This window comes from Phyllobates terribilis, unplaced genomic scaffold, assembly GCF_046119375.1.
Source record: "Phyllobates terribilis strain yellow unplaced genomic scaffold, ASM4611937v1 Scaffold_7__3_contigs__length_470593459, whole genome shotgun sequence".
NCBI lineage: Eukaryota > Metazoa > Chordata > Amphibia > Anura > Dendrobatidae > Phyllobates > Phyllobates terribilis.
Genome location: NW_027362767.1, coordinates 185,776,811 through 185,795,203, shown reverse-complemented (window position 1 = coordinate 185,795,203; position 18,393 = coordinate 185,776,811). Strand labels below are relative to the sequence as shown.

Sequence of the window (18,393 nt, the reverse complement as noted above, 5' to 3'; positions counted from 1 at the left end):
AGCAGGGTACAGCATCAAAATGCAGAGCGTGACCAGCTATGGTAGTGCGGTACAGGCCGCAGGTTCCGCGGGAGCACCTGTCCCAGTCGCTCTCCTGCCGATTCTATACGTTCCGAGCCTGAGCTTGTCAGCAGGGTCCATACTGAGACATCTTGCAAAATTTGATGGCGATAACATGCCAATGAAAGAATGGGCAGTCCGTATGCGAAGCACATGCAGACTGTACATCCTGGCCGAGGAGCTGCACCCGCTAAAAGGAGAAGCCCGGGAAATGGTGACAAGGCGTCCCACGTCAACATGAAGAACTCTAGAAGACATTGTGGCCATATTAGAGGAGGTTTACGGAGAGAGAGGCTTGGCTGCTAGTTTCTGGATGTGCTTCTTTAATTGGTGTCAACAAGAAGACAAAAGCATCTCCCAGTATAGAGGTCTAAGGGGTAACGTTTCTCCTTGTGGAGAGTGACATACCGGCTCTGGCATGCCAAGGTAAGGAGACTTATTCACCGTGCAATGCTCCTCTGGGAAATTTAAAATGCAAATTGCCTCTTCAGAGAAAAAGAGGACTTGAACTCTATAGCGGCACGTTTATCCTAAGTCATATTGCACGACTCGTTAAAGGGTGGATTGTGACTTGTAGGATTGCTGCTTCCAATAGGTGGCGCTATAGAGTCCTCTTTTTCTCTGAAGAGGCAAGTTGCATATTAAATCTCCCAGTATATAAATGCTTTACAGAGAATGTTACAGACCTGCCAAAAAAATACAAGGCTGGAGCCTCTATTTTCACCGATCCTTACAATTGGGCCGAATTGTCCACAGATGGCCGGAAGATTCCGCATCAGTGGGAAAGCCTTTGTGTTAAAGGTGGCATAATGTACCGGACAGTGTATTTGCCATCAGAGAGAGAAAAGAAGTGGCAAGTTGTGACTCCTAGCAGCCTAGCTAGGAGTGTGGCTAAGGAGGGCCATGAGAAAAGTGCTCTTTTCAGTCCAGAGAAAATTCAACAATTTGTGTACTGTCCTCAGCTGGAGCAAATCGTCAGAGAAGTCTTCCAGGAATGCCAAGCTTGCGAGCTGGCGAAAACACCGGAGCAGTGGGCGCCAACTCAAGTCATCCGATCAACTGCACCCCTGAAGATGTTGATGATCGATTATCTACTGGTCGGGCCTGCCGCAGGAGGGCTACAGTACTGTTTAGTAATGATGGATCACTTTTCAAAGTTTGTGATGGCTGTACCGACCCGCAACCAAACTGCAGAGATGGTGGCTAGGGTCATGTGTAGACACTTCATTCAAGCATACGGATGTCCGAGGACGATTCACTCTGACAAGGAGCATGCTTTAAAGGAAAAGTCATGGAAAAGCTCTATGACATCTATGGAATTCAGAGGTCTTGAACACCGTATCACCCACAGGGAAATGGTGCCTGTGAGCAATTTAATCGAACACTGCTGCAGATGCTTCAAACCCTGGAGGGAGGCAAGAAACCAGATTATTTGCCTGAACTGCTCTGGGCCTACAATAATCGAGTGCATAGCACTACTGGTTACAGTCCCTACATGTTACTATTCGAACAGTTGGGAAAAGAGGTGTCCAAACTTAACTTGAGTACTCCAACTGAAGAAAAACAGCACACTCCAAACTTATGGGTGCAGGAGCACTGGATCAGACTGAAAACTATTTACCGGTTGGTAGGAAACAAAATCAGCTACCCCGAGACCGTGGTTGAATCCAATCTCAACTGTTCACACTGGGGGACCGGGTGTTAGTCCATGTAAAGACTACCATAGGAAAGTTGGATGTTCGCTGGGAGTTGGAATCCTACAAGGTGTTGAAGCAGGTAATTCCGAATGGACCAGTATAAGCTGTGAAGTGAGAGGATGGATCCGATCCGGTATGCAGACTACATAGGAACATGCTTTGACCCTGTCATTCCATCTCCCGAGACAACCTCGGCCTGAGTCCAGCAGTATCAATAGACTCCTAGTGGAAGATTACGATAATGATGAATGGTGGACTGTACAGGTCACGCTGAGCTTAACAGACAGTACAGCTCTGGCACCCGAACCAGAGCCACAACTTCAGAGGATGAGAGAAGCTGAGGGTCCTATAGAGTCCTTGGACCCTGATGGCTTGCATAGGTTGGAGCATCCCACAGTGGGCGTCCCTCCACAAAGGTACCTCCAAAATGACTTTAAGTGGATCCAGATCTCAGTTGGTGCTGTTTTTGCTGAGACGTCACAATGTTAGTGGGATGGATTGTAAGGGTTAATCGCAGTTTACAGTATTGTTGGAGATTTGTGATGTAATATATGATTTCGCCAGTAGGGGGCAACCGCGAGAGGCCAGAGTTGGAGCAGGGGAGTTTGGCAGTTGGTGGGCAGTTAGGAGGAGTCGAAGGAGAGTCTGGGTGGAAGTGAAGCTGTGCATCCTTGATGAAAGTCTGGATAGGGAGGAACGACTCTGGATCTATTGTTGGTGACTTGGGAAAGCGTTGTTTGGCTTGACATGAGCCGACTCGGTGAGGACAACCAAGTACACAACATTTTGGGTTAGGCCATGTGAGGCCCTATCTCTATGGACTTAGGGAAGCCCTGAGTTGGACAGATCGGCATTCTCTAAGAGATTCAAGTCAGCGTTTCTGATTATTCGGGACTGAGCCTAGCAAGGACCCTTCTACTTCAGTCTCAGGATGTAGTGGTACCATGTTACATCTGAATATATATGCACATATATAAATAGTCTTATACAGGTCAAGTTAGTAAGGAGAAAAGGCTTCTTCAGTAAGAGACACTTCGAAAACTGCTCTGAGTATGCGATTACTAAAATGCTGATACAACACTGTCGTTTTATTGATTTATGCATAGAAAGGGTTAATCGCATTGTATTTTGCTCACATATACAGTGAAGGAAATAAGTATTTGATCCCTTGCTGTTTTTGTAAGTTTCCCACTGACAAAGACATGAACAGTCTATAAGTTTAAGGTTAATTTTAACATTTAGAGATAGAATATCCAAAAAAAAAATCAAGAAAATCATATTGTATAAATTAGATTTTTTTTTGCATTTTGCAGTGAGAAATAAGTATTTAATCCCTCTGGCAAACAACACTTACTACTTGGTGGAAAAACCCTTGTTGGCAGCACAGCAGTCAGAAGTTTTTTTTGTAATTGATGATGAGGGTTGTGCACATATCAGGAGGAATTTTGGTCCACTCCTCTTTGCAGATCATCTCTAAACCATTAAGATTTTGAGGCTGTTGCTTGGCAACTTGGAGCTTCAACTCCCTCCATAAGTTTTCTATGGGATTAAGGTCTGGAGACTGGCTAGGCCACTCCATGACCTTACTGTCCTTCATTTTGAGCCACTCCTTTGTTGCCTTGGCTGTATGTTTTTGTCATTGTCTTGCTGGAAGACCCAACCATGACCCATCTTCAATGCTCTTACTGAGGGAAGGAGGTTGTTGGCCAAAATCTTGCGAGACATGACCCCATCCATCTGTTATGATCTGCAACATAAACTAAGGAAAGAATGGGAAAAGCTGTCCCTACAGTAAGACTAAACTGAATCCCTACGATGTAGCGGGCAGCCTGTTCCTTGTGAACCGACCCGCCTTCGTCCTCGGCTAGTCTGAACGGAGACCTATAGAATAAAGGGAGGGGTCCCTAAAAGTACTAAGGACTGGGACAAAAATGGGACACCTCCTAACAGAAGTTGTTGCAGAGCACAAAGACAAACTGACAAAAAGTACTAGAGGTCCCAGAGGACCAAGCAAACTAGACAGAGATAGGCACCGAAGCACCTGGCTAGAGAGACAGGCAAAAAACACTGAAGTCCAGCAAAGCCAGAAGGGCGGAGCTGGAATATATAGGCCGCTGGTCAAGTGACCGCAAAACACAAGATAGCAAAACTAACAGGAGGGTTCTAACACCATCTTCCCTTCAGTACAGTGCAGTCGTCATGTCCCCTTTGCAGAAAAGCACCCCCAAAGTATAATGTTTCCCCCACCATGCTTCACGGTTGGGACGATGTTCTTAGGGTTGTTCTACCTCCAAACACGGAGAGTTGAGTTAATGCCAAAGAGCTCAATTTTTGTCTCATCTGACCACAGCACCTTCTCCCAATAACTCACAGAATCATCCAGGTGTTCATTGGTTTCAGACGGGCCTGCACATGTGCCTTCTTGAGCAGGGGGACCTTGCGGGCACTGCAGGATTTTAAACCTTTAAAGCGTAATGTGTTACCAATGGTTTTCTTGGTGACTGTGGTCCCAGCAGCCTTGAGATCATTAACAAGTTCCACCCGTGTAGTTGTAGGCTGATCGCTCACCTTCCTCATAATCAATGATACCCCAGGAGGTGAGGTTTTGCACGGTGCCCAAGATCGATGTCGATTGACAGTCATTTTGTATTTCTTCCATTTTCTTACTATTGCACCAACAGTTGTCTCCTTCTCACCCAGCGTCTTACTTATGGTTTTGTAGCCCATTCCAGCTTTGTGCAGGTCTATTATCTTGTCCCTGACATCCTTAGAAAGCTCTTTGGTCTTGCCCATGTTGTAGAGGTTAGAGTCTGATTGATTAATACAGGTGACTATGTAAGACAGCTGTCTTTAATGCAGGTAACGAGTTGATTAGGAGTGTCAACCTGGTCTGTAGGAGCCAGAACTCATAATAGTTTTTAGGGGATCAAATACGTATTATTCACTGCAAAATGCAAAAAAAATATCTAGTTTATACAATGTGATTTTCTTGATTTTTTTGTTTTTTTTTTGGGATATTCTATTTCTTAATGTTAAAATTAACCTACCCTTAAAATTATAGACTATTCGTGTCTTTGCCAGTGGGCAAACTAACAAAGACAGCAAGGGATCAAATACTTATTTCCTTCACTGTAACTGTTAATTCTGCTAAGTGTACCTGTGTATACTCGTTTTTGGTGTTATTGAGAGTGACTGCTCTCATCGTATTTGTTACTTATACATAGTTCACCTACCACGCTTTCCTTTGTTTTATAAACTGGTTAGTAAATATTGATATTATAGTCTTTGTTCGGCTTCTTCTTCCCCTAGCTGCTCACATACTGGGATGCCAGTTACATGGTTGTGGGCGTCCTCCCAATATCCAGTCATTGATTGACAGCGGTCCTGGACTAGTCTGGTGATTGCAGGCACGTAGAGCAGGGACAATTAATCTTCCTTTTTAACGCATTTCGGGCCATATAGTCATCAATAAAGAGGGTATTATTAGGCTGATAAAGTGCTGGTAATACCTCCTGTGGGAAAATCTTCATGGCAGGTTCCCTTTAAGTAATATTAAACTCTTCATACAGCTCACTAAACACACTAATACAGTAGATGAAATGTAACTTGACTGGGGAAGTAGAATAACAAAACTAAAAATGTAGGGTCCGATTCATCATTCGCTTTTTTAAGTCACTATTCTTTTTTATCTTATTTGCTGACATTTTGTGCACCAAATTCTTCAAAATGGCGCACCTGGTTAAGTAACTTTGTACAAATAAAAACTTGTGTTTTTTTCTGTCTTTAACCACTTTTGCAACTTTTTATACCAAAAAATTTGCATGTTTTTCAAATTTCCACAAAAATTGCTCCAAAATTATTGGTGGACATAAAATCACTCCAGGAGGGGACTGGAGCACATTGGCTACAAATTTTACAGAAAAGTCGCAAATGATGAATTGGTTGAAAACGTTTGGAAAGCTTTTAAACTTCGACCATAATGGCGAACGAAGAAAATACAGAAGAAGACATACAAAATAGACTTGAAAAAAGGTGCAAATTGAAAGATGAATTTGGTGCAAAAGGAAAAAAAAAAGGCAAAAACACTAAAAACTCCATAAAAAACAGGCGCAGATTCAATAATGAATCGGCCGTTTGTCTCATGATATAGACTGACCTTTTTATTAATTTAATCTTATACTCAGGTTCCTCAATTTCTGTTGCCTCCATCCATAGTCTGTGCAGGTCTGAGGATAGAATACTGTCAGGAATATTGCGCAGAAAATCCTAAATCAAATATACATGTAGTACGATGGTCAGTTCATCGGAAGAGAGAGAGACACAGAAAAATCATATAGAACTTTATGTATCATGTATGCAATCACAATTAATAGCAGAAATTACTTACAGAGAAGCATAAAATACACAATCTGGGGAGGTATCACAAATATCTCTTGCTTTAAATACATTTAATTAAGAGGGCAGTCTACTACTCGGACAATCCCTTCACAATCCCTATGTTGCCCCTTGTGAATAATAACACTTAGAGCGCAGTCAGACAGCCGTATAACACAGACAATGGTCGCATTGCAGTGCATGGACGGGCTGGTGGCTCTCCTGACCTAAGCATAATAGCAGGTATTTCTATGCAGCTGTCACACTCGGGTCAGGAGAGCCACCTGCCAGTCCGAGAATTGCGATATGACCATCGTCCATGTTATACGGCCACCTCCGGTGCTGGTGCAGTTTCCAGCAGTATCAGCACTGGCTCTCCTGGGGATCGCATAACATTGTTAAGTCATATGATCCCAGCGGCCAGTCAGGGATGGCTTTATTCTCCCATTTTCGGACAAGTCTAGACATCCGAAGGAAGTGAGAGCTGCATTTCTGGATGTCTGTAATACATCCTATGTTTGAATCGCTCCCATGTGCATGATTTACGACTGTTTGACAGATTTAATACATGTGAGGAATGCAAAAGAAACAAGCATTCTTCACATGTATTAAAGCTGTCAAACAGTCGCAAATCATGCACATGGGAGCGATTCAAACACATCACCGAGTACGCTGAAGATACTCTGTAAATGTGTCACCCCAGGCCTGGATGCCACAAATATTAAAGGCTGTGTCTGAGAGCAGGAGGGAGGTTCCCTGGTCAGGGACAATTAGCATACAGCACCTCCTGTCCCAGGCCAGTAGGGGGAGCTGGCTGCCCCTATAAAAGCTGGAACTGAGGGCAGGGTTAGAGAGAACTGACCTAGCTCAGGACTGAGACTAGTCCCAGAGAAGGAGGGACAGTTCAGCTGTAGCCGAGGAGTCCGTGAGGCAGAGGAGAGACTGCAAGCCAGGGACAGAGGCGACGAGAGCCGGTCCTGGCTGAGAGAATCACACCACCGGACATTGGGGTCCGAGGCTGTCAGGGTTGTAAGCCCAGCAGCAGAGAACCAACCCGTGAGGGATTTCAGGTCCCTTGGCCTAAGAAGCCTGGAGGCTCCGCCACACAGAGGGACCAGTACAGCGAGGAGAAAGCAAACAGGTACCCAAGGCCCGAGTCGCAAGCCATACAGGCGTAGTACACGGCCAGCTCAGGGACGTGGGCTATCACACCACGAAAAGGGGGATAGTCATCAAGGGCAGAGAGAGAACGGTAGGCCTACACACTCACCCTGACCAGTGGGGTTCGCCCGAGTGCTCTCAGATACCCAGGCCCATTTCTACCTGGTACTCCTGTTGGGTCATTAGTAGTGTTGAGCGAACATGCTCGACACTGCTCGGCACTCGCCCGAGCATCACGCTACTCGGGATGTTCGGCGAGCACCGAGCATTTCAGGGTTACTCGGGCGGGAGCTCGGGTCTCCGCCCTGCATGTTTGGTGCTCTTTACAGAGCCAATGAACATGCAGGGATTGCCAGCCAGTCACTGTAATGCCGCAGCCATGTTGTTTGTGGGCATTACAGTGATTGGCTGGCCGCACAGCGTCACCTCGAGTATTTAAAACCGGGCGCCGCCATCTTGGACACAGTCGCTCCGGATCAGACAGTGTAGGGACAGCGCTGCTGATTTAGGGAGAGATATATCCTGCAAAATAGTTAGTGTAGGGTCTGTAAAGGCTGCCAGATCAAACAAACAGTACTTCTCAGGACTAATATCCATCCCAGATATCAGGCAGGCAGGCTGTGTAGGAGACGCAGTGGTTATACCAGCAAACGCTGCATTACAGTCCTGTGTGCTGCTCCTGTTGCTGAAATTGCTGGACTTAGCTCCAGGTCCCGGGGCCAGGAAAAATCCTTTTTTTTTAATCTAAATCCTCTTTTTTTTTTCCTCCTTCACAATGTACAAATAACCATCTTATTAACCTTTTGGTGTCCCCCCCCCCCCAAAAAAAAAAGTGTGCCTCTGATTTTTCAGACACAAATATATCTGTTGAAAATAGTCTGGTGTAGGCCAGAGAAATAGAAGTGTGGTTTTGCAGTTCTATGGGCCATTTGTATCTAAAAAAAAACAGTTTGAGTGTGTCGCTCACTGTTCAGCCGCAAATATATATATATTTTAAAAAGCCTGGTATACACCAGTAAATTATTACTGTGGTTTTGATGTTCCACGGTAAAACATCTCTATTATCCTGTTTTTGGCATTTTTTGCTGTATAAAAATAATAATAGTGTCTCCCTGATTTTTCAGACACAAATATATCTGTTGAAAATAGTCTGGTGTAGGCCCGAGAAATACAAGTGTGGTTTTGCAGTTCCACGGTACAAACCTCTGTATTATCCACTTTTGGGCCATTTGTATCTAAAAAGAACAGTTTGAGTGTGTCGCTCACTGTTCAGCCGCAAATATATATATGTTTTAGAAAGCCTGGTATACACCAGTAAATTATAACTGTGGTTTTGCAGTTCCACGGTAAAAAATCTCTATTATTCAGGTTTTGGTATTTTTTTCCGTAAAGAAAAACAATAGTGTCTCCTGACTGTTGTGACACAAAAATATATCTGTTGAAAATAGTCTTGTGTAGGCCCGACATCCCAGTGTGGTTTCGCAGTTCCACGGGTCAAATCGCTGTACTATCCAGTTTTGGGCCTTTGGTATCTAAAAAAAAAGCAGTTTGAGTGTGTCGCTCACTGTTCAGCCGCAAATATCTCTATTTAAAAAAGTCTGGTATACCCCAGTAAACAATAACTGTGGTTTTCCTCTTCCACGGTTCTAATCTACTCTATATTACCCTTTTTCCATTGATAGTGCAAGTGTAAGCTATTTTACTTCATTTACAATGGGCAAGGCGCGTGGCAAGGGACGTGGAAGTGGACGTTCTGGTGATGGTTCGTGCAGAGGACGGGGCCGTGGCCAAGGTGAAAATGTGCTACAACCAACAGCCACATCTTCTCGCTCCCACTTCTTGACCGAATTACTAGGGAAGCACAGAACAACAGCAGTATTGAGAACTGATCAGTGTGAACAGGTTATTAATTGGATAGCAGACAATACTTCCAGTTACCTGGGCACCACCACCTCCGGTCTGTCTTCCACACGGTCAACTCTTAGTAGCCGTGAGTCTCGACCGCATACTCCTCCTCACCCTGATGCTCCTTCCTCCCACCATGCCGAGTGTCGTCAGACAGCAAGTGATCCCACACTTGGACACTCTGAAGAGCTGTTCACTGGTCCATTTCCATATTTGGGCCCCTCGCCTGATACGCTTGAAGTGGTGGAAGAGGAGATCCCATGTTGCGATGCCCAAATATTTGAACAGCCACGGCCACAGGAAGTCGACGTTGGCAATCTGTCACAAGAGGTGGACGATGACGAGACACAATTGCAAGGAAGTGAGGAGGAGGATCGTGGTGCGCAAGTAGAAGAGGAGGAGGTGGTGGATGATCTAGTAACTGACCCAACGTGGAAGGAGGACATGCAGAGTGAGGCCAGCACCACACAGGGGGAGGGAGGCAGAGTACCCCAACAGGCAGGAAGAAGCAGTGTGGTGGCCGCAGACAGAAGGCAGGCAACCGTTCCCCGTAACACCAACACGAGGGACGTTGCCAGTACAAGCGGTAGGTCTTCCAGAGTCTGGAATTTTTTTAAAGACTCTGCTGATAACCCCAAAAAGGCCATATGTTCCACCTGCCATGCCAGCATCAGCAGGGGTGACAAAACTACCAGCCTGACCACCACCAGCATGATCAGGCACATGGCAGCAAAGCACCTGACTTTGTGGGGCGAAACCCAGGGTCCACGACCAGTGTCAGCGGGTGTCACCACTGCTTCTTCCACTGTTGTGCGTGCAATAGAACCCCCTGTTGTGTGTGCAAGGCAATCCCCTGTCCATACTGCATGTAAAGATGCCCCCTCCTCTCAGTCTTCACTTGTTATGGCAGTTTCTCAAGAAACAGCATCAACGTCCACGTCCCACCGCAGCGTTCAATTGTCCATATCCCAGACCTTTGAACGAAAGCGGAAATTCGCAGCTAAAGCCCCACAGGCCACAGTCCTAAATTCGCACATTTCACGACTGCTTGCATTGGAAATGCTGCCTTTTAGGCTGGTGGAGACGGAATCCTTCCGCAATCTTATGGCGGTGGCCGTCCCTCGGTACTCGGTCCCCAGCCGACACTATTTTGCCCGGTGTGCCATCCCCGCACTACACAAGCACGTGTCCCAAAGCATCTGCCGTGCCCTCAACAACGCAGTTACTGGGAGAGTCCACCTGACAGTGGACAAGTGCTTGTGGCCAGGGACGGTACATCTCCCTGACGGCACACTGGGTAAACATAGTGGAAGCCGGGACCCAGTCGGACCTTGGGACGGAACACATCCTCCCCACACCGAGGATTGCGGGCCCTATGTCAGTCAGAGTTGCCCCCACAGTGTACAGCTCCTGCGCATCCTCCTCCTCCTCCTCATGTTCAGCCTCCATCTCAGATATCACCACATCAGTTACAAGCTGGAAGCATTGCAGTACTGCCTCCGCCAAGCGGCAACAGGCTGTGCTGAAACTCATAAGCTTAGGTGATAAACCTCACACTACTCGTGAGTTATGGACAGCTGTGAAAGAGCAGGCAGATCTGTGGCTGAGACCGCTGAACCTACATCCCGGCATGGTCGTGTGTGACAATGGCCGTAACCTGGTGGCGGCTCTGAGGCGAGGTGAGATCACACACGTACCATGCCTGGCTCATGTGCTTAACCTCGTGGTTCAGCGGTTTCTTAAATCGTACCCCGAGTTGCCAGATCTGCTCGTGAAAGTACGCTGCCTGTCAGCTCATTTTCGCAAGTCGGCTACAGCTTCCGCCGCCCTTGCTGTGTTGCAGCAGCGTTTGCAGCTTCCGGCACACCGACTGGTGTGTGATGTCCCCACACGTTGGAACTCTACCCTCCACATGTTGCAAAGGAATTGTGAGCAGAAGAGAGCAGTTGTGGAGTACCAGCTGCAACAAGGCCGTCGATATTCAGGTCAGACTCCACACATAAGACCTCAGGAGTGGACCTGGATGTCTGACATATGTACCATCCTGACAAACTTTGAGGAGGCCACCAGGATGGTGAGTGGCGATGACGCCATCATTAGTGTCAGCATCCCACTTGTCTGTCTTTTGCAACGCTCTCTGCAGAGAATTAAAGAGGAGGCATTGCAGCCAGAGTATGAGGAGATTGATCAAGAAGCCGTAGCGGGCGATTACACACAGCCCAGCCTCATCTCATCCCAACGTGCATTGGGGACAATGAGGGAGAGGAGGAGGAGGAGGAGGAAGAACAGGAGCTGCTATCATGCGTTGTAGACGGTAGTACCTGTACAAGTGTCATACCGTCGGTTCAGCGTGGGTGGCCTGAGGACAGGGGGGAGGAGGAAGAGGAGGAGGAGGAGGAGAGCATGGTCAGTCGTCATCTTGGTGAGGACACGGAAATCTTGCCCGTTACCAGTCTGGCACGCATGGCTGACTTTATGTTACGCTGCCTTAACTGTGACCCTCGCATTGTCAAAATGTTGGGTGATAGTCATTACTGGATGGTGACACTTGTAGACCCCCGCTACAAGGAGAACTTTCACTCTCTTATTCCTGAGGTGGAGAGGTCTACAAAAATGGGGCAATACCAGAAGGCCCTTGCTGCAGAACTCTTAAAAAAATTCCCATCTGAACACGCTAGCGGCAGAGGTCACAGTTCGTTGCCCAACCAAGGCGTACAGGCGAGAGAGATGCAACTCCAATCCAGCAGAGGCAGGGGAACACTGTCAACGTTCTGGGACAGTTTTCTGACACCCGCCCAGCTTACAGGCCCTGAGGCGTGGGGTACTCTCACAAGGAGTGGAAAGTTTCAAAAGATGGTGAGGGAGTACCTTGCCGATCGTACCAGCGTCCTCCGTGATTCCTCTGTGCCTTTTAATTATTGGGTATCCAAGCTGGACACTTGGAATGAACTCGCTCTGTACGCCTTGGAGGTCCTGGCATGCCCTGCCGCTAGCGTGTTATCGGAGCGTGTTTTTAGTGCCGCTGGGGGAATTATAACTGATAAGCGCACTCGTCTGTCAACTGACAATGCTGACAAGCTGACCCTTATCAAAATGAACAAGGGCTGGATTGGGCCAGACTTCTCATCACCACCAAATGACAGCAGAGTAACATAAAGTCAAATCCACTGTGTTATTTCGGGAGGTGTATTCACATGCACCGCTTCACACCCACACTTGGGTATACGCTTCCTCGTTTCGGCTGTTTAATCTTCTTCTCCTTATCCTCAGCCTCCACCACCACTATACCACCAGGGTGCCAGCATTGCAAGTTCCTCCGTCCTAATTTTTGGCAGCTTTTGCAGGGAAAGCATAAGCAAATACCATGGGACACCCACTCCCCAATAATGGGACTTATGTTTGTAATATGCTGTACTGCATGGCTCTTGTAAGGGGCATTGCAAGTTGCTCCATCCTAATTTTTGGCAGCTTTTGCTGGGAAAGCATAAGCAAATACTATGGGAGACCCACTCCCCAATAATGGGACTTATGTTTGTAATATGCTGTACTGCATGTGACGCGCCCCCTGGGCCGTGTGTACACGTGTGTGGGATACCCGGTGCCGGGTCTCTGGGGTTTGTAGTCTCCGTGGCGGTGACCCGGTCCCGTGGCTCAGGCTGGTCAAACCAGTGGCAATCTTTCTTAGGTTTTGAGGTTAATTGTCCGACTGCGCCACCTGTGGATTGCGGTCAGGGAGTACCACCGCTGCGAGGCAGACCGCTGAGGCTGGTGTTGTGTGCGCAGCATAAAATGGGATAACTCCCCTCGGGAGGAGTATAGCCTCAGGGCAGTGAGTGTGGATGATGGGGGTGATGGTGCACGAGCGCAGCAGGAATGACTCAGAGTCTTCGCAGTGCAGTTCAGGGTCTTTACTGATGATTATAAGGTAGACCCTCCCGGGAGTACTGGCTAGCATAAGAGGCCTGGTCAGTCTGTGAGCAAGCAGGAGTTCCCCTGGCCAGGTGGAGTTGTAGGCCTCCCCGTCTGTCTGCACTCTTCCTGGCTACCTTGCTGTAAGCGGGTAGAAGTATCCCACGTCCCTGAGTGTACCGTGTAGTGCTCACCCGTATGGCTGGTGACTTGGGGCCTTCTGTTAGCCTCCGCTCCACGACGGCGGTGCTGGTCCCTTGCTTGTGACTGAGCCTCCGGGCTTCTATGGCCAGAGGACCTGAAATCCCCTGCCGGCTGGTTTCTGCTGCTGGATATATAAGTCCTCACAGCTTCGGACTCCTGTGTCCGGTTCCTATTGTCTTCTGCCAGGGCGAGCTCTGCTCAGCTTCCAGTCCCTCGTCTTTAGCTCCTAGCTCCTACAGAGCTCCTTGCTGTTACTTTCCCTTGCTCTCACTCTGACTTTGACTGTTCTCTGACTCACTCAACCCCACCCCAGATCCAGTTTATAAGGGCAGAATTCTCCCCTCCCAGGACTGGGGCAGGAGGATTTTGCATGTTTAAGGGATCCTGACCAGGAAACCTCCCACTTGCTCTCCCACGTAATCTCTATTACTGTGGTGACCAGACCCCTGGGGTGCCACACATGGCTCTTGTAAGGGGCATTGCAGTACCTCATAATTTTTGGAAAGCCTTCCATTCACTGCTTAGGCCAACAGTGCACAGGAGACCCAGTTGCTATAAATGGAAAAAAAGGTTTAGTTAAGGCCCTCTGACCTCCATGTCATTTCCAAGGGGCATTGGAGTGCCTCGAAATTTTTGGTAGGCATTGCACTCACTGTATGCCCTATAACTGTGTAGCCGAACCGCTCCTTTTGTTACAGAAACATATCCTACAAGACATATCTGGTTGACTGGCCTGATATTGATGTGAATGGTCCCTGTTCCTCCTGCTCTTTCTCCTTTGCCACTACCTCATCCATCATTTATCACCTGAAGCTTTGTTTTAACGGGAGTCATAGAACTTGGATAGTAGCAGGAAAACATCCAGCAATCCTCGGAGGAGGTAGGATATGCGCCAAAACGCTGACCTCCTCAGGCCTAGCCGCTACTACATACATGCGCTTGCATTACAACAAAACAAAGCAGATGCTAACTTCTATCATCCTCATCATGCTCCTCACCTTGGCACTCTCAACTCCCCTGATGGAAAAGCCAGGGCCCACCGGAGGAGTCTGATAGTCCGGTGGGCTCGGCCAATGCTGCCCTAAAGCAGGCCAGGCTAAGAAAAGTGTGGGAAAGGTTACCGGTACAAATAGGGGTGGCTGGGGACCGAGTATGGACACCCGGCCACCCCCTGGAGGCTGGGGAGCAAGCGGGGACACCCGGCCACCAGGCGGCTGGGGACTGAGTATGGATACCAGGCCACCGACACAGCCATGGCGTGGTGGCCAGATTCCGCCTCCACATGCCTAAAAGGCCCAATTTAAAGTGCAAGCAAGCAAGCAGTATGGTATTGCAGCCTGGGGGTGGGTGGGTGACAGGCTGCATACTTGCGCTTGCATTGCAAGGAATGGGAGAGGTACAATTGAACACTGCCCTGGGACAAGGACTTGAATGGGGATAGTTGCAAGTCTGCAACGACAGGTGCAAGGTGGGAGGCATCTTCGCATGTACCATGAACAGGGGTTTGGCATGCACACACTACAGCGGAATAGGCTCTCCTTCCCACTAAATGCACTGGGGAGGGCACAGGTAATGTTTTGGTATACGCGCTTAATCTTATGTATAAGGCACACCAGGACAAATAGGGGCGGCTGGGGACTGAGTATGGATACCTCGCTGCCGAAGCAGCCATGAGGTAGTGGCCAGCTTTGGCCTCCTCTAAACTAAAAGGCCCCATTTCAAGTGCAAGCTAGCAGTATGGAATTGCAGTCTGGGGGTGGGTGGGTGGCAGGCTGCACACTTACACTTGCATTAAAAGAAAACATAGCAGATGCTAACTTCTGTCATCATCATCATGCTCCTCACCTTGGCACTCTCAACTCCACCGATGGAGAAGTCAGGGCCCACTGGAGGAGTCTGGTTCTCTGGTGGGCTCGTCCAATGCTGCCTAAAGCAGGCCGGGCTAAGAAAAGTGTGTGGGGGGATGTTCCAAGGAGAAATGGGGTAGGCTGGGGACCGTTTATGGACACCCGACTGCCCCCAGGCGGCTGGGGACCGTGTGGACACTCGGCCGCGGGGCGGCTGGGGACTGAGTATGGACACCCGGCCGCCGGGCGGCTGGGGACTGAGTATGGATTCCAGGCCGCCAACACAGCCATGACGTGGTGGCCAGATTCCGCCTCCACATGCCTAAAAGGCCCAATTTCAAGTTCAAGCAAGCAAGCAGTATGGTATTGCAGCCTGGGGGGGGGTGGGTGGCAGGCTGCATACTTGCACTTGTATTGCAAGGAATGGGGGAGGTACAATTGAACACTGCCCTGGGACTAGAACTTGCATGGGGATAGTTGCAAGTCTGCATCTTCTGATGCGGCAAGGATCACTTATGATGGGCACACTTTTAGACAGTGCCCTGGGAGTCAGAGATGCTTCCAGGGGTCTTCCCCATGCTGTTCCCATGTCTTTTCAGCACTTTATGCATGTGTCACACAGCACATGGCCAGATAAGGTTGTAAAATGTTAAAATGACATTTCCCGGTGAATGCATTTGTCATAGTTGAAAGCAATACAAAAGTGCAAAAACGCATAAAAAATGCTACTTGTGAACATAGCCGAAGGTGTGGAGGAGTATTTTTGTTTTTGGTCATTTATTTTAACTTATACACAAGTCTTTTCCCTGGAAAGGATGTTCCTTAACATATTTCACAGGAAAAAAGTTTCACTTTCGTTTTATTTTGAGCCTGTAAAAGTGGCTTAATACCTCTGACCACGTTGTTGACAGCAGTGACCTGGGGGTCAGAAATGCTTCCTGGGGCGATCCCCATGCTGTCCCCATGTCATTTGAGCACTGTCACTATCGTTTTGGGCACTTGTTAGGCTTTTAAAAGACTGCCGGGGGTGCCACCGCAAAAATGCTCGAGTCTCCCATAGACTAACATTGGGCTCGTTGCTCGGGTCGAGCACCCGAGCATTTTAGTGCTCGCTCAACACTAGTCATTAGTAACACCTACAATAAAGACCCAGAACTGTTTGAAATGGGCTCTGAACTCTTACTATCGCGGCCGGCACTATCACCCCCACCATCCACCTACTCTGCCCTGAGGCTACACTCTTCCCGTGGGGAGTTGTCCTACCCCTGTGCTGCACACCAACACCAGCCTCAGCGGTCTGCCTCGCAGCGGCGGTTATCTCTGACCGCAATCCATGGGTGGTGTAGTCGGACATTCAAAACACTGATAAATAGACTGCCACAATTTGGTCTGACCACCCTGAGCCACGGGATCGGGTTGCCACTACTACCCCCAGCATCGTACAGAGGCCCGGTTCCGAGTACCCCAAGGCCCAGGGGGTGAGTCAGCTTTTTGGCGTAGTCGGTAGGATTGTGACCAACCCGCCACAAATGGGTATTGCGTGCCTGAAAAAGACTTTATACTTGCCTGAGTGAAGTTTCCCGCCATTCGGGGCCATTTCCCGCCATCCGAGCCGTTTCCCGCCATCGGGCGCCATCTTCACTGAAACACTGAGACGCTGCGTAAGGTCCTGGAAGGAGATCCAGCGGACGCCGACGTCATCACCGTGCAACGCCCAGAGCATCGCGAGCGGAGCCGTGGCCTACAGAAGAGGAGCGCCGGAAGGTAGGCCACGGTTAAGTAAGGGGGAGGAGGATGTTGGACGCGGAGGGACCCTCTACCACCAGTGTAGCCGCTACAGCTGTGATGCCGTTTTCCATGCCCTATATCCCCGGAGCGGCCTGGCTGCCACAGTATGCCGGCGAGTCGCATACCTTGGGCGACTTCAAAGAAAGGCTGTATAGCCTGTTCAAAGTTTATCCCCTGACAGAAGAACAGAAAGTAAGCATAATGATAGGGCAGTTAACTGGTGCGGCCGAACGGGAGGTAAAGTCTTGGACAGCTGAGGAGAAAAGGACTGTAAAGGGGGTTCTGACCCGTCTACGGGACACCTTTGATACCCGTACCTCAGCAGAAATCAAAATGCGGTTCTATGGCTGTAGGCAGCGAGCTCAAGACAGCATCAGAGATTATGCCTTAAATTTACAGGAAGCTTTGGGGGCAATCAAGCAAGCTGACCCTGGCAGCGTGCAGGATCCAGATAAACTGTTGACTGACCAGTTCATAGAAGGTCTGCTGTCCAGCGCCCACAGAACCCAGCTGCGCCTCATGGCCCTACAGAACCCCGATTTGACTTTTGCACAGTTCAAAGATAGGGCCATCCGGGTGCTCCGAGAACCCGCTGTAGCTTCCCGGCGCCCTGCCATCACTTACCACCAGGGGGCGGCGCCCTACCCCGCAGACCTTGTGGGGGCTGATGCACAGGCCCTAAATCCATCCCCGCCTGCAAACCTGCACCATCAGGTCCAAGAACTAACAAGGAGTGTTGCTGCACTGACCAGGACCGTACAGTCGTTACAGATGGACCCGTCAGGACCAATCAAGCTGGCTTCCAGTCCGGAGGATGTCCCATGGCGTCGACAGAGGAGGATCCCGTCGTTCAGAGGGAGGCCCGCCGACCATTACACTGAGGATGGACAGCCGATTTGCCGCCGTTGCAGCCAGCCAGGACACATAGCCAGGTACTGTACTTTAAACGTGTCCGACCTGGGGCAGAGGGCCAACCCCCAGGCATAAGGTCACCAGGCCCGTCTAATTGGCGCGATAAGTACGTGGGGGGACGCCCGGTTTTACCCGTGGTGCTGGACGGTATCCCCATGAGTGCACTGCTGGACACCGGGTCTCAAGTGACTACCATCCCCTACGTACTTTTCAAGCAGTACTGGAGTGACGCTGACATAACCCGCTATCCAGACGATGACTTAAGCATCATTGCCAGCAATGGCCAACCCGTGCCGCAGGTGGGGTTCAGAGAGATGACCATTAAGATTGGTAAAGTTGAACTGCCGGCACATGGAGTGATCATTGTGGACATTGACCGTCGAGAAAGTCACCCTAAAATAACCTTGGGTACTAACGTGATTGAAAATTGTGATTTTGCAGCAGGTGGCGATGAATGCGAGTGTGGCGCCCCTGAGGGTTCGACCGCCGCAGGGATGCTGCACTTCTTTAATGGAGTGTGGTGTTCCTCCTCTGAG

At 49.0% G+C, this 18,393-nt stretch overlaps 1 protein-coding gene across 1 annotated transcript in view; it reads right to left on the bottom strand.

Moving 5' to 3' along the window:
• LOC141154118 (uncharacterized) overlaps positions 1-18,393 on the bottom strand; it is a 264,105-nt gene that overhangs the window by 39,540 nt on the left and 206,172 nt on the right. Inside the window, exon 12 of the mRNA XM_073639591.1 lies at positions 5,914-6,023. Within this exon, the coding sequence (XP_073495692.1) occupies positions 5,914-6,023 (110 nt within the window). The remainder of the gene's footprint in view (positions 1-5,913; positions 6,024-18,393) is intronic.